The 14,494-nt window shown below is 43.1% G+C and overlaps 1 protein-coding gene across 5 annotated transcripts in view; it reads right to left on the reverse strand.

The window, feature by feature from the left end:
* Positions 1–914: 914 nt before the first annotated feature.
* Positions 915–14,494, reverse strand: part of KCNJ6 (potassium inwardly rectifying channel subfamily J member 6) — a 281,724-nt gene continuing 268,144 nt past the window's right edge. For 3 of the 5 annotated variants that reach the window (XM_021070975.2, XM_084992142.1, XM_021070977.2), the window contains exon 4: positions 4,795–5,261. In XM_021070975.2, the coding sequence (XP_020926634.1) occupies positions 4,936–5,261 (326 nt within the window). In that variant the 3' untranslated portion in view covers positions 4,795–4,935. Of the gene's footprint in view, positions 3,826–4,794; positions 5,262–14,494 lie in introns of those variants that run through there. The other 2 variants (XM_084992143.1, XM_084992144.1) reach the window with 2 other exon arrangements.

Below are 14,494 nucleotides of genomic sequence, written 5' to 3' on the forward strand. Positions count from 1 at the left end.
GATAATATGTAATACTACAGTATTGGGGTTGGCAAACTTTTCCTGTAAAGTTAGTCAGATGGTAAATACTTTAGTCTTCTGGCTATGTGGCCTCTGTTTAATTACTCATCTCTGCTGTGTATTGTGAAAGCAGTCATAAGCAACACATAAACCAATGGGTGTGCCTGTGTTCCAATAAAACTTTATTTATAGACACTGAAATTTGGAATTTTTAATAATTTTCATGTCACAAAATATTCTTCTCTTGTTTTGTTTACCCCCAACTATTTAAAAATGTAAAATTATTCCTAGCTCACAAGTGGTGCAAAAACAGGCAGTGGGCCAGATTCTGTGAGCAGATTTGGCTTGCTGACTTTTGGGACTAAAAAGAGACCATGATTTTAGCCTTAGCATCTGAATTTGAGACCAGGATCTCTGATTGACTGGCCTTGTAGCCTTGGGGTAGTTACTCAATTTGCCCAAACCCTGGTTTTCCATCTCTAAAAGGAGTATTATAATATACGATAATATTATGATACTCAAGCTCTCCTGGCAGATTAGAATTAAATGAGATAATTTGTGTAAGTGCTCCGAATGCTTCAAAACACCACACGATGTAGGGCGTAATATTGTTTTGTTATTATTGTAAGTACTGTGATATCCAATGTCAGAAGCTCTCCAAGACTTTAAGGGCAGATATATTAGGAAGAGGTATATTTTACTGGATTTTAAATTACAGGATAATATTTCCTTAAATACACAAAGTCTAGAAAGAAAATACTTTTATTTTACTATATTGTAATGCAATATCAATGAATCATCTATTATGTATATGTTGCCTATGTTTTTGATTTTATAACCATCCATTGAAAGGAAATCACAGAAGATAATGCTTACCATCTATGTAGGACATTTAATCTTTACTCTCACGAAGCTTCTGCATCACATAGAGTTTTATTCAAGTCAAGTCAACAAAGACTGAAAAATTAGCCAGACTGTTGGCAATTTGGACATGACTAAGAATATTTAAATTATTTTATCTTGAATCACTTAGCTAATCAAACGACTTCAGCTTGTTTTGGTGAGTTCAAGGAGTTTTCCAATGGGGTTTCTATAGTTTCTTTCTCTGTCCATCAGCCGCCACCTTTATAAACAGTTTCTGAACATCCCAAAGATACTGGCCTCAATATAAATAGAAAAGCAAAGGGGAACAATTAAGAGACCTGAATGTAAGAAAATGTGGGAAGGGAAAACATTAGAATGTTGCTTGGAGACTTCAAAACTTCGGCTTTTAAGTGAAGTCATAAATAATTTTTTAATTAGAGGAGAATGAAAAATAGACATTTCAGAGCCCTAGTTTGGTTATACTGGCAAGAGACAATTGCGCTTAAGAAAGAGATGGACATTTTTAGGAACCGTAGCTGGATTTGTGGGAGGGAACGTAAGATACTGAACTATGCCACTGCATATGGAACTGGAGAACTAGGGAAAGAGCAAAAGGGCGGGAAAGAGAGATTTCCTCCTCGTGAACATAGAGTGTCTATATATTGGACCAACCAGGCTGGAAGGCTAATGTTTCAAAGGATGAAGAAGCAATGACCTGACATTGCAGCGATTTCAAGTGTGTTACTCTGAAGAAGCATCGTTTGGCCAGGGGACAAAAACATAAACCATTTTATTAGTTACATAAAGCTGACATAAATGAATAGATTCTTTCCCGGTCGGAAAGCATGGTGGAGTGGGTAAAAATGAGAATCTGAGGGTTCTGACAGCCCTTGGGGAGGTCACGCTCCCAGCTGAGTCTGCCCCTTTTCTCCAGACTGTGGTCAACCGTGGCAAATGTAACCCTTTAGCCCAAAGTTCTTGTCTGGCGAATGGATACAGCCATGAGAAAGGGACTCAGATACCCCACTGAACAGCAAAATATCAAGTTGAGGGTGACCCTCATTCATTATGAATATTGATGCATGAAAATAAGTTTGTTTATTTCCATAGTTCTTGATTTGCTAATAAAATGACTGAGCAGACAGAGACTGGATATGGTGGAATGGAGTGGGTAGAAACTGTAGGGTCATCTTTTTTGAACTCTCCTAATGAAAAAACACCATTCAATACTTGCTACTTAGAAAATTCAGTCTTAATGAGCTTCTTTCAGTTCCAAATTTTAACAGTTGACACAAAATACACTGTTAAACTGTGTTATCAATAACTGTAGAAAAATAGACATGTTTGATAGGGACGTTCTAATAAAAGGTTCTTCTGGAGCATCCCCATTTAAAGATTCAGAGGCTCACATTACAAAAACGAGATTTGGTTCATGTCCTGTTTCCAGCTACATGGACACCAAAGACAGTGAGAAATAGGGAGAGAGCTCACACCTGGGTACCACGTCACAGCTACAGAACAGATGTATGTGCATGACCAAAGAGTTTCCGAGGCTCTTCATTCAGTTGTGCTAAAGGGCCCCCAGTTGCACTTTCAACCAGACCACAAGGTATGCGTCGTACTTGAAGCCTTAGGAACGGATTTAAAAATGCCCATTGAGTCTTCAGGAGCTAAATTAGCAGACTTTTTGCAGCCCCAGCTGATTTTGCTTTGTGCTGCCATGCTTCACCCTGCAACTCCGGTGATGCTGCAGGGTTAGTGCCCCCAAGGCAAGAGCACCCTTCATAAGGCTACAGTGAGGTAAGGCCTAGTACCTCCCCACAGCCTGGCAAGAAGTGTATGAGGCTCCTTCCTCCTCCTCAACTACAACCTCCTCTTTAGAGTGTGTGGAATGAATAAATGATTCAACAAATATTCAATGCAAAATGTGAGTGTTGGCCAACGGGAAAGGGCTATGGCCAACAGTTTTGTTTTCTATACGGTCAGTGCCAAGAAGCAGTTGTCTTGATGCAAGGTGTCAGAAGTGGGAGAAGAGAGACCCATATGCCAAATTGAGGAGCTGCTATCCTTATCTCTGGGACCTTTTTTTTTTTTTTTTCAGCAGAAAAAGTCCCCAGCTATAGTGCAGATCTATGTTTTCTGGTCAGGGAAAGCAGGGCAACAGGGAGGGATGGCTAGTTTGAGCTCTTGGACCTCCATGGTGCAAGGCCTCAAACTGAGCACAGCTGTAGGAGCTGAAAATGAACTTGGATCCAGTCAATGAATATTTATGATGGAGGACTGCATTGAGAAACAAACAGTTTATAAATGCAAAATTAATGAGAAAGATCTATTTCAGTGCAAAATCTCCACCTGCCCTAGAGGTTTTGTTTAAGATTCTCTTCCTTTTCTTATTTTTTTTCACTTGAAAAAGTTTTCATTTAAAAAATTAGATTTTCAGTACAAAATACTGTTCTTTCCTTCTCACCTTCTCTCCTCTCTCCCTCCTTCCCTCCCTTTTTTTTCTCCCTTCCTTCCTTTCCCCCTCCTCCCTCCCTCCCTTCCATCCTTCCTTCCCTCCTTTCTTCATTTATCTTTGCAGATTAAAATGAATTAAGGCTGTAGCTTTGTTTGTTTGTTTTCTTTGATTGAGAGACACTTTGGATTTGATTTCTAACCTGTGGCATACTCTGGAGAGATTTCTTAGAGAGTAACCAGGTTTGTTGATCCAATCTTTGAATATTGAACTATGGTAATTTCAGAATAATGAAAGAATAATAAAAAATACGAGTGCAGGAAATGCTGATGAATAAGCCCCTAGGTACAGAAAGAGTGCCAGATGGAGTCAAGGTCTGTGAGATCAGTGATTACAATATACTTTGCCCACTACTTGTCATCATGGATTTCATGACTTTAGATTCAAACCATCTTTTACTAACTTACCATGTCTCACTTTTTAACAGTCTGTAGTTTCTTGTGAATCTAGAATGGAAAGAGTTGGAGAATCAATGGTTTGGCAGAAGAAAAATTTCTCAAACTATTGTACTCTAAAAGGTGAGAGCTCCCTTGGAAAGCATCATTGATGACATGCCAAAGCATGTCCTCCTCCTGGAATTCTCCCCAGGGCTAGTCAGTGAGGCTCTGGGTATCTTAAAAAAGAGACCTCAGGTTTGTAAACATTTCACAGTATATCAGCATATAGGTGGTGGGTTTTGCCATCTACTCGACCTCCAAACTTCCCCTGGACCTATGGCTTATTAGATTCAACGAAAGGATCAGGGAGGGAACAGGGAGGTACCCAAACGCTACCAGTCTGGGATATAGAACAAAGGCCATGCACTAAAGGGCCAGCAGTCAATGGGACCAAAGAAATCCAGAAAACAGAGACAGCAGAACAGAAATGCCTACTGTACTTTGGGAATCTTTTTTTTTTTCCATCTTATTTCTAAGTTATGTATCTAAACCTATATTAATTATACATCTATGTACATTATTTAGAAGTTGTGTTCTACAGTACTTTTGTACATGCTGGGTTTTATTACTAACTGCAAAAGAAAATAATTACATAAGGCATATATATGTACAGTGTTTTGTCTTCACTTCACCTGGGTCCTGTAACTGCAGTGCCCACATGGGGCAAGCACCTCGCCCTGTAGATGAAATTTATTGAGATGGATAAAACTGAGGGCTCAACTCCATGTCTCACTACATGAATAAATAGGCACCAGAGACCATCCTTATTCTATCCCAGGTAGAATCTTTGATGCACTCTTTTGAGTGATCTGGTATGGAACAACACATGCAGGTAAGTAGCTTAAATTTCTAGGAGTGGGATGTGTCGACTTCAGGGAGGAGACCAGGCTTGGGCCACAAATGAGGGCATATGACACCTTCACCCAATCTGCACTGACCTTGTCAATCTGAATAACCGAGAGAGGGCAGGTAGATATTTTACACCTTTAAGATTTGTTTTCTGGTAATGCCAAACTTAAACGTAAAGAAAGAACAAAGTAGGAGAGACAGAAAAGAAAGAGAATGAGAGACAGGGAAAGGTGGTGTGAGGAGAGGGGAAGGGGTTGCCCGGCTGGGGGACTAAACTTTGGATTCGTTCTCTAGGTTTGCCACATCACCATTCCTCTCCGTTTGCTCCTCGGGGTTCTTTTCCTCCTCTTCGGTCTCCAGTTCTGCATGTTGGTTGAGTTTGCTGGAGACGGACCAGCTCAGGGGCAGCTCGGCCCTGCTGGCTAACTCGGCCAGCTCTTTGGCACTGAGGGACGGGGTGCTGGTCTCATAGGTCTCATGGAAGCTGTTGTAGTCGACTTCGTAGAACCCGTCCTCCAGCGTCAAGACAGGTGTGAACCGGTACCCCCACAGGATCTCACTGGTGATGTAGGAGCTCCGAGCTTGGCACGTCATCCCTGCAGAGAGGAGAACAGAGGTTTAGTGTGAGCGTGTGGGCTTTGCATCACCAAGGGGACTCAGGGAGCCAGGCAGTTGAGGCTGTGACCTGAAAAGGGTGCTGTAATAGGGAAGAACAAATCCGACTCCATATTGGATCAGTTTCCTCTACTTTAACCTTTACTTTAAAGTATTCTATTGCTTTTCTACACATTAACACTCTTGCCTATAGTTTGAAATACACAAGATAGCCCATTCTCAAGGCTCTGATCTTTAAAGGTGTAGCATTTTCCCATTCATAAAGATAAAAAGTTGCAGAACAGAGAATAACTTTTGTCTTGTGGATATTTACAAGAACTGTCATGACCCGATCTACTGGGCAGCTGCAAGAACAAAGGATTCCCACACCAAGAAGTTTCCAACAACCAACCACATGCCCTTTTAGTATAGAAGGACCCTGAATTCTAACTCCGGTAAGATGATTCTTTGGGAGAGCAGTCTGCCATCTTCTTGGTCTTCTAGCTTTCCAAATAAAGTCTCTGTTCCTCACCCCAACAACTTGCCTCTTGATGTATTGGACTGTCCTGCAGCAAGCAGTACAAGCTGGGACTCAGTAACAGTGCTACAGCTGAGGAGGTGTCTTTCTTGCTGTGGACATAGGCTACCATGCACGAGAGCATGTGGCGGACATTCCAGGCTTCCCTGTGAAATCCCGTGGAGCCATGGGCGGGCTCTAGCTCACCCAGCGGAATTCTAGCTGTATGACAAAGTGAGTGAGTTATACATATGCACACATCCATTCCTTTTCAGTTTCTTTTCCCACATAGTTATTTTCTTTTAAGATCCAAAGAAAAAACTTTTAGGTAGAAGAAAATATTACTATATTCATCTTTATATAAAGTATGCTATATACTCTCTATATTTTATATTCTATAATTATGTAAAATATAAATACAATTTTTAATGAAAGAAAGGGTCCACAAAGGTAAAACCACGCAGGACTCACTATAGTCATACTATAGCCCTGTGTTCATTGATCCAGGAAAGCAGCCAGCCAGTCTGTCAGTATATTATCTGGCAGGACAGCCAATAAGATATATTAGGCAATTGCTTTGCACCGAATGCATGTGGGGTAGGAAGGGTTCAGATCTACAAAATGTTCCCACAGTAGTGTACTTGCTCCTTGTGGCTAGAAGAAAGAAGGATGCCAGGGCCTTAAAAATGATTGGCCCAATTGCTGCTGGCAGAGACTGAGCCAGCACAGCCCCCATGCAGCCCTCTGCTCTTTCTCTGAGCCCCCAAACTCAATTCTACTCTTCTTCAATGTTTCCCTGACTGACCCAATTGTGTGGTCCCCCCACCCCTATGCCTCTAAAACAAGTATTGCAGGGCTTCTAGACATTGCAAAGCAAAGAACTACAGCACTTTGCTTTTATTTCTGTGTTTCTCATCTGAGTTCCCAACTCTTTATCTGTGTTGGGAGTGATGGAGGAAGACAGGTGATGCCAGGGGTTTGGGTTTGGGATGAAGCACAAACAGGAAGTCAAAAAAAAGGTGATAAAATAACTTTATAGCTTTTTTTTTTCCCATACAAGAAGTCGATGTTTATTGTAATATGACTAGAAAATAGAGACAGGCAAATAAAACAAAATCCACCTGGATTTTCATTTCTGGCTGTGTGAATAACCAAACGGACCAAGAAATTAGAAATACAAGTATTCAAATTAAAATTTAAGTGGAGGCTTAGCATCTGTTTGGAATTGACTGAAGACAGAACCAGCAACTTGCGATACAGGAACGAGGAAACAGCACAGGATTCAGCCGAGAGAACGTCACTGGCGATCATGGGGAAACCACCTCCAAAAACCCTTTCCTCCAAGAAAGCGATGAGAACGCTGGCACAAACTGACGAAACAAACTCTTCTAGAACTCCATAACTGAACTCCAGGAGTGTTTACTCAAAAAAAAAAAAAAAAAAAAAAGTCTGAATCTCAGTAAAAACGCTGAGCTTCGTGGAGCTGTAACTTTCCCCCTGCTCAGCTTTACGTCAGCCTTAAAAATCAACAACCTGTACCACACTGTGCATATGCCAATCCTCAACCCCCCATCCTCCCTCCCATCCCTGTGGTATATGGACTGGTTGGCCAACAGGAACCTGCTGTACAGCACAGGGAACTCCCCCCAATATTCTGTGATCATCTGGCTGGGAAAGGAATCTGAAAAAGAGTGGATATGTGTACACATATATAACTGACTTTGTTGTACAGTAGAAATTATACAATGTTGTAAATCAACTCTACTTTAATAAACAAACAAAAAACCCCAATAGCCTGCCATCATGGTTCCAAGGAGCAGCCTAGTAACTATAAGTTAGAAAACATAATGTAGAGTGAAAAAGCAAATTGTAGAGAATATATAAAATATGATACCATTTTTTATAAAGCTAAAAGTAAGCATAAGTAAACAATATGTCATTTAGGGGTACATACAAAATTATTTTTTTAAAGAAAGCAAGGGAAAGATAAAAATAACTGATGTTGGGGTGGGGAAGGAATACAGAAGATATAACTAGTGTTTTAGCTCTTAAATCCAACCGTCAAATTAGAAGGGTTTTCTTATACCTTGCACCATATGTGACATACATTGTTTTGTAGTTACCAGGCACTGTATTTTGAAGGATCCTCGATTCCATTTTTTGTTGGGGCATTCATCTGCTTAGCTTTGGTCCAAAGGCTCTTCTTGTTCTGTGTTTTCAAAACTGTTAACCACTCATTTATATGGTTAATATTTACTAAATGGAATCCACCTGCTAGGTACTGTGTTCCCAGCCTCAGGGAACTTAGAGTCTACCTTTACATCCCCGCAGAAGCTCAGAATCAGGTCGTCCGACTGGGATTTCCAGAAGTGAGGACCCTTGCCCATGTCCCCTAATGACCAAGGGCTCACAGTGACAGCATCTTGATGACCAGCATCCCACTGGGTGCCTGTGGCCTTTGGAATGTATAGTGGGGTGGGGGAGGGAGGGAAGCTTGGAGCATCTGGGGCCTGAACTCCATCCACCATCTCCTCGGCTCCCTGCTCTAGCTTGTGGAGTTTGACGGAAAGACACGTGTGCCTCCCGCTTTTCAATGAGCTTTACGTGCGGTTTTATTTCCCCGACAGTGAGTCAGGAACGGAGTCTCTGTAGGCTAGGGTGCTGCCTACACAGCCTCCTTGACTGCTTTCTGTGCACGTAACCATGGGAAATCCCACAAGGGAGAGTCACCTTAGAAGTGGGCAAGATGAAATTGGGAAGCGGGGAGTTCCCGTTGTGGCTCAGTGGTAAGGAAGCTGACTAGGATCCGTGAGGATGTGGGTTCAATCCCTGCCCTTGCTTAGTGGGTTAAGGATCTGGCATTGCCGTGAGCTGTGGTGTAGGTTGCAGCCTTGGCTTGGATCCTGCATTGCTGCAGTTGTGGCAGTATGGCAGCTGCAGCTCCGATTCGACCCCTGGAAACTTCCATATGCTGCAGGTAGGGCCCTAAAAAGCAAAAAAAAAAAAAAAAAAAAAAAAAAATCGGGAAGGGAGATGTGGCATATAAGATCTGTCCTTGGAATAATAGTCCCTTGGAGTTCCCGTTGTGGCACAGTGGTTAACAAATCCGACTAGGAACCATGAGGTTGTGGGTTCGGTCCCTGCCCTTGCTCAGTGGGTTAACGATCCGGCTTTGCTGTGAGCTGTGGTGTAGGTCGCAGACATGGCTCAGATCCTGCGCTGCTGTGGCTCTGGCTTAGGCTGGCAGCTACAGCTCCGATTGGACCCCTAGCCTGGGAACCTCCACGTGCCACGGGAGCGGCCCAAGAAATAGCAAAAAAAAAAAAAAAAGACAAAAAAAAAAAAAAAAAGAATAGTCTCCCATTTTTCTTCTTCTTATTTTTTTTTTGGCTATGCCTGTGGCATGTAGAAGTTCCTGGGCCAGGGATCAAACCTGCGCCACAGCAGTAACCCAAGCCACTGCCGTGATAACACCAGATTCACCAGGGAACTCCATTCTTATTCTTCGTTATCGTCTCATTCTCATCTTCGTATAACATTCCTAAGTAGTTACTCTGAGCTGGAGCTTGCCTAAGCCCTTTCCCTTATTTATTTCATTTAGTCCTTATAATAACTCCGCTTGCAGGTGCTATGACTATTTCCCTGTTTTATGGATGAGGAAACAGGTGTAGAGACTGCTCACGTCACAGCCCTGGAAAAACTGGCCTCACAACCTCAAAAGAAACAGATTGAGGAGTTCCCTGCTGTGGTGTGATGGGATCAGTGGTGTCTTAGGTGCACTGGGACACAGGTTCGATCCCCGGCCCGGCACAGTGGGTTAAGGATCTGGCATTGCCACACCTGCGGCTCAGGTTACAACTGCGGCCCAGATCTGATCCCTGGCTCGGGAACTCCACATGCTGTGGGGCAGCCAAAAAGGAAAAAAGACAAAACCAAAACAGGTGGACAGTGAGTGGTGCAGATGCCATTGCAAGATGGCATTGAGGCAAGTGGGAGTAGTGGAGGAAGGGCTTCTTGGAGGGTTCTTGGGCCAGATATGCCTTTGGCTTTGTGCGTGGGAGGCTGCTTGATTTCCATAGCAGCATTGTCTGGTCTAAGTTATTTCCCCAAAGCCCAAAGGGGGTGTGTGTGTGTATCTTTAAAAAAATTATTGCATTCCATAATTTATCCACTGTGACTGTCTCTGGCTGATCTTCCAAGGGCTGCATAGAAGTGAATACAACAGCCGGTCTTTTTGGTGGCATTTCATTCCTTGAGGAGGACTATGTTAGAATAAGGAATGGGGGGTGGTGGGGGCGGGGGGAGGCTGAATGCCTGTCATTGGTAGTGAATGAAAAGCCCAGGAAGCCAGGAAACCCACCTGAGGCCAAGCTGAGGGATCTAACTGGCCCCGAGCAAACACAGGTCAGGCCCTGCAAGATGGAGATTTAACAGGCAAAGCCCTATTTTTAGATTCACAGCGACAAACGATGAGGGGAGAGGTTTTGTGCAGAATACCAATATGCCGAAAGCCATCCTCAGGAGAGAGCCTCCTGGATAAAGCTGGAGGTATTCGCTTAGCAGAGAGAAAATGCCTCAAAATTGCTTGGAGACTATGATTCCAGCAAAATAAAATGGATGTAAACCCACCCTCACCACTCTGGAATATGGCACAATTCATCTCTACTGCCAATACTCAGAAACAAAGAGTTGACTGCAGACACTTTGCCTTTTTATTTCAAATACCAGCCTACAGGATGTAATATTTTCCTTTCCTTGCTTTGCTCAGTGGGTTAAGTATCTGGAGTTGCCGTGAGCTGTGGTGTAGGTCACAGATTCGGCTCGGATCCTGTGTTGCTGTGGCTGTGGCGTAGGCCAGCAGCTATAGCCCCCGATTAGACCCCTAGCTTGAGAACCTCCATATGCCATGGGGAGCGGCCCTAGAAAAGGCAAAAAGACCAAAAAAAAAAAAAAAAAATTCAATGGCCAGTTGTGCTTCTTCTGTTACCCAAATGTTGGAAGGCAGGTGAGATTCACCTCTAGCTACATGCAAACATTGTGAAATGTGTGATTTTTTAATGTCTAAAATAAGACATCTCCCTGGGAACCCTTAATTCTCCTCTCACCAAAGTAGCTCAGGCATTTGCAAATTCAGTATTGAGTTAAGTAACAAACAGTATTTACTGAGTGTTTATTGTTTGCCTAGCACCAAATGCTTTATATTTATCAACTAACTAACAATATCTCTTTTGTTCCCAGGCTAGCGGTTGAATCAGAGCGGTAGCCTCTGGCCTACACCACAGCCATAGCAACAGGGGATCCGAGCCACATCTTTGACCTACACCACAGATCATGGCAACCCCAGATCCTTAACCCACTGAGCAAGGCCAGGGATTGAACTTATGTGCTCATGGATGCTAGTCAGATTTGTTAACTGCCAAGCAGTTACCTCCCCAATAACAACATCTTAACAACAGCTCTCTGAGGTGGATGATGCTCTAATATCTACTTTACATAGGAGCAAAGTAAGGCCAACATTTCTGGGTCGCAGAGTTTTAGGTTTTGAGTTGCATGCCTCCAAAATGCCTATGTTGGGAGTTTTCATTGTGGCTCAGTAGTAATGAACTTGACCAGTATCCATGAGGACGTGGGTTCGATCCCTGGCCTCGCTCAGTGGGTTAAGGATCCGGTAGGCGAGGCACAGTGGGTGAAGTATTCAACATTGCCATGAGCTGAGGTGTAGTTTGCAGATGCAGCTCAGATATGGTGTTGCTGTGGCTGTGGCACAGGCTGGCAGCTGCAGCTCCAATTGGACCCCTAGCCTGGGAATCTCCATATGCCGTGGGTGCAGCCCTAAAAAGACAAAAAAAAAAAAAAAAAAAAAAAAAAAATCCTGCATTGACACCCTGAGCTGCTTACATGACTGTATTTCAAAACTAGGAACTTTAGGGAGGACTTTCAAGTTAAAGGAAATCAGTGAATCCAATAGGACTGGGGTCCTTGTAGGAGGCAGAGATGCCACATGCACAGAGAAGCGGCTCTGTGAGGGCCCAGCGAGAAGGCAGCCGACTACAAGCTGAGAGGAGAGGCCCCACCAGAAACCAACCCTGACAGCTCTAGCCTCCAGACTTCTAACCTCCAGAATGATGAGCAAATACATTTCTGTTGGCTAAGCCACCCAGTCTGTGGTATTTTGCCATGGCAGCCCGAGCTCATTAATACCAGGAAGAGTGGGACCAGAGTGCCAACTTGGGGAGTCAGCGTCTGGAGCCTCTGTCCTCAAGTGCCGTACTATTACTTCTATTTTTGAAAACAGGACCCATGTGTTAACTGTGATCTTTATACCTCCTCTCATCCTTGTAATTACAAAATCTCACAGAGTGTGGATGAATCATTATAGACAAAGGGATGCTGCCCCTGGATGCTGTAACGTGGCGGCCAGCTGATTCTTGCTCATCTTTGGTCATACCACTTTACCAACCATCCCTCCTCTGCCCAGCTCTCCTAAGCCCATCCATTCTTACCTCGTTGTGGAAGAATTTTTACATTCTTCCTTACAGATGGACCTATTCGCTACTCAATCCGGAGCACTGGCTACTGTCTTCAGAACACAGCTTGGAGACAGTAAGTGCGGGGAGCTGAGGAGATGCAGGGACTTGAAAAAAGGACCTTGCCTGACGGCAGAAAAACCTGAAGGCAGGTTCCTAACCAAGGAAGGAAGCTCACCTGAAAGGTCCAAGCCGAAGGTGGGCTTCTGGTCAGGATAAAAGCCTGCCTGTATGGTGCAAAACCGAGAGCAGGCTGAAGCCTGCCTGTTTGGTACAAGCCGAGGGCAGGCCTCAGGTTACGCAGCTCTCATTTTGATGCTGATGGGGAAGAACTGGGGCTTTCCTGGGAAAACAATTTCCACCTTTGCGACGGAGAACATAGATTGTTTTTCGGGTGACCTAGTCTTTCCTGCTGTTTAATTTGTTATGCAATTTTTCCTCAGTCTTTTCTGATTATTTGCTTATTATTCTTATTTCCCATTCTTATTTTCCTGTGGTGATTTGTGATTTAACAAAGTTACAACAATAATATAATAAGAATTTCATCCTGAAGGACTTTCCCCTATTTAAATCCAATTTAATTAAAAACATACTGTTTATCTACTAACTAGTTATATAGTAAACTTTAGAGTTAGGATTTTAATGAAGTTTATGGAAGTTAGACACATATTATTCATGATCAAAAGAAACCTAGCTGTGAGTTTTGTCCTTGATTTTAGAAGCTTTTAAGTGATAGCTAGTTAAGTTGGTTTATATTTTCTTACACTGTCTCCCTGCCATAACGCTTTAAAGATAAACACCGGTCTAAAAACAAGCTTTGTGAATGCCAAATGCTTATGTCTGTGACCTCTTCAACTTGTGAAGACTGGCTGGCCAGGGGATGATTTGTACTGAGTCTCCTCCTTTCCACACGATGTATTCTACCTAATTGCCCTTAAATTGTACCCACTAGGTTTAGTTAAGATAAAGATCTTATCCTGCTGAATAGCATTGAGAACTTTGTCTAAATAGTCATGTTGCAACAGAAGAAAGGGTGGGGGAAAAATGTAATTGTAATGTATACATGTAAGGATAACCTGACCCCCTTGCTGTACAGTGGGAAAATAAAAAAAATTATATAAAAAAAGGATAAAGATCTTAGAACATGATGTATAGCTGCTTTACCATGTAATAGTTAACCAATGTACTTTTAACACTGTGATATAATCTGTAGTGAAAAGCTGTCTATATAATCAACCACTTATGCCAATAAAATGTGAGCAGTCCAGCGCCCTGAAAGAAGGGACAAAGAGGCTGTCCCCGTGTGCATACGCCAACGCTCATCCCTCTCCTTCGGGAAAAGGTGTACACTCCCTGGCCACCAGAGCTGGCCTCTGGCGAGTAAACAACCTTGATTCTTTTTTAAAGAAATCAGGAGATAGCCTCAAATCAAATCACAAACTGCAGGATTCTTCCTCCACCTCCCCTACACGATAGTTGTATCTCTCTTCTCTGACAGTTCTTTTGCCAACTGCCAACCATCTACATGTTTGTCATTGGCTCTGTCCTACAAACACACAAAGCACTCTTGGAGTTCACACACCAGTAACTCTACTGAGGAACTTTTTAACACAAGACTCAGACCTCAAAGCAGAGGACCAAAGGTTCTTCGAATTGAAACAGGAACATCCTGTGACTTTACAGGAAAGCCCCAGTACATAACATAGTGCTAATTCATTGAAGACTGCCAAATGCACATGAAAGCCTGTAAGAAATCTCTTTGCTTCCAAAAATTCTATAGAACACTCACCAATCAAAGATCCTGTCTCGAGACTTCCTCCTTTTGCTTTATAAAACCTGCTTTTCGGAGTTCCCGCATGGCTCAGTGGTAATGAACCTGTCTAGTATCCATGAAGATGGGGATTCCTTCTCCGGCCTCACTCAGTGGGTTAAGGATCCGGCATTGCTGTGAGCTGTGGTTTAGGTCACAGATGAGGCTCTGCTCCCAGGTGCCTGTGGCTGTGGTGGAGGCCGGCAGCTACAGCTCCCACTCAACCCCTAGCCTGGGAACCTCCATACGCCACAGGTGTGGCCCTAAAAAGCAACACCAAAAACCAAAAAACAAAGCCCCCCCCACTTTTCTTTCAAAGTGCTGAGAGTGTCTGTCAGAAGGAAAGAGATGATGCAGACTCTCTCGTATGATCTGAATAAA

Source organism: Sus scrofa, chromosome 13 (assembly GCF_054392235.1).
Source record: "Sus scrofa isolate SSC_HxYL_T2T_F1_AM1 chromosome 13, Sscrofa_HxYL_maternal_Yorkshire_Landrace_v2.0, whole genome shotgun sequence".
NCBI lineage: Eukaryota > Metazoa > Chordata > Mammalia > Artiodactyla > Suidae > Sus > Sus scrofa.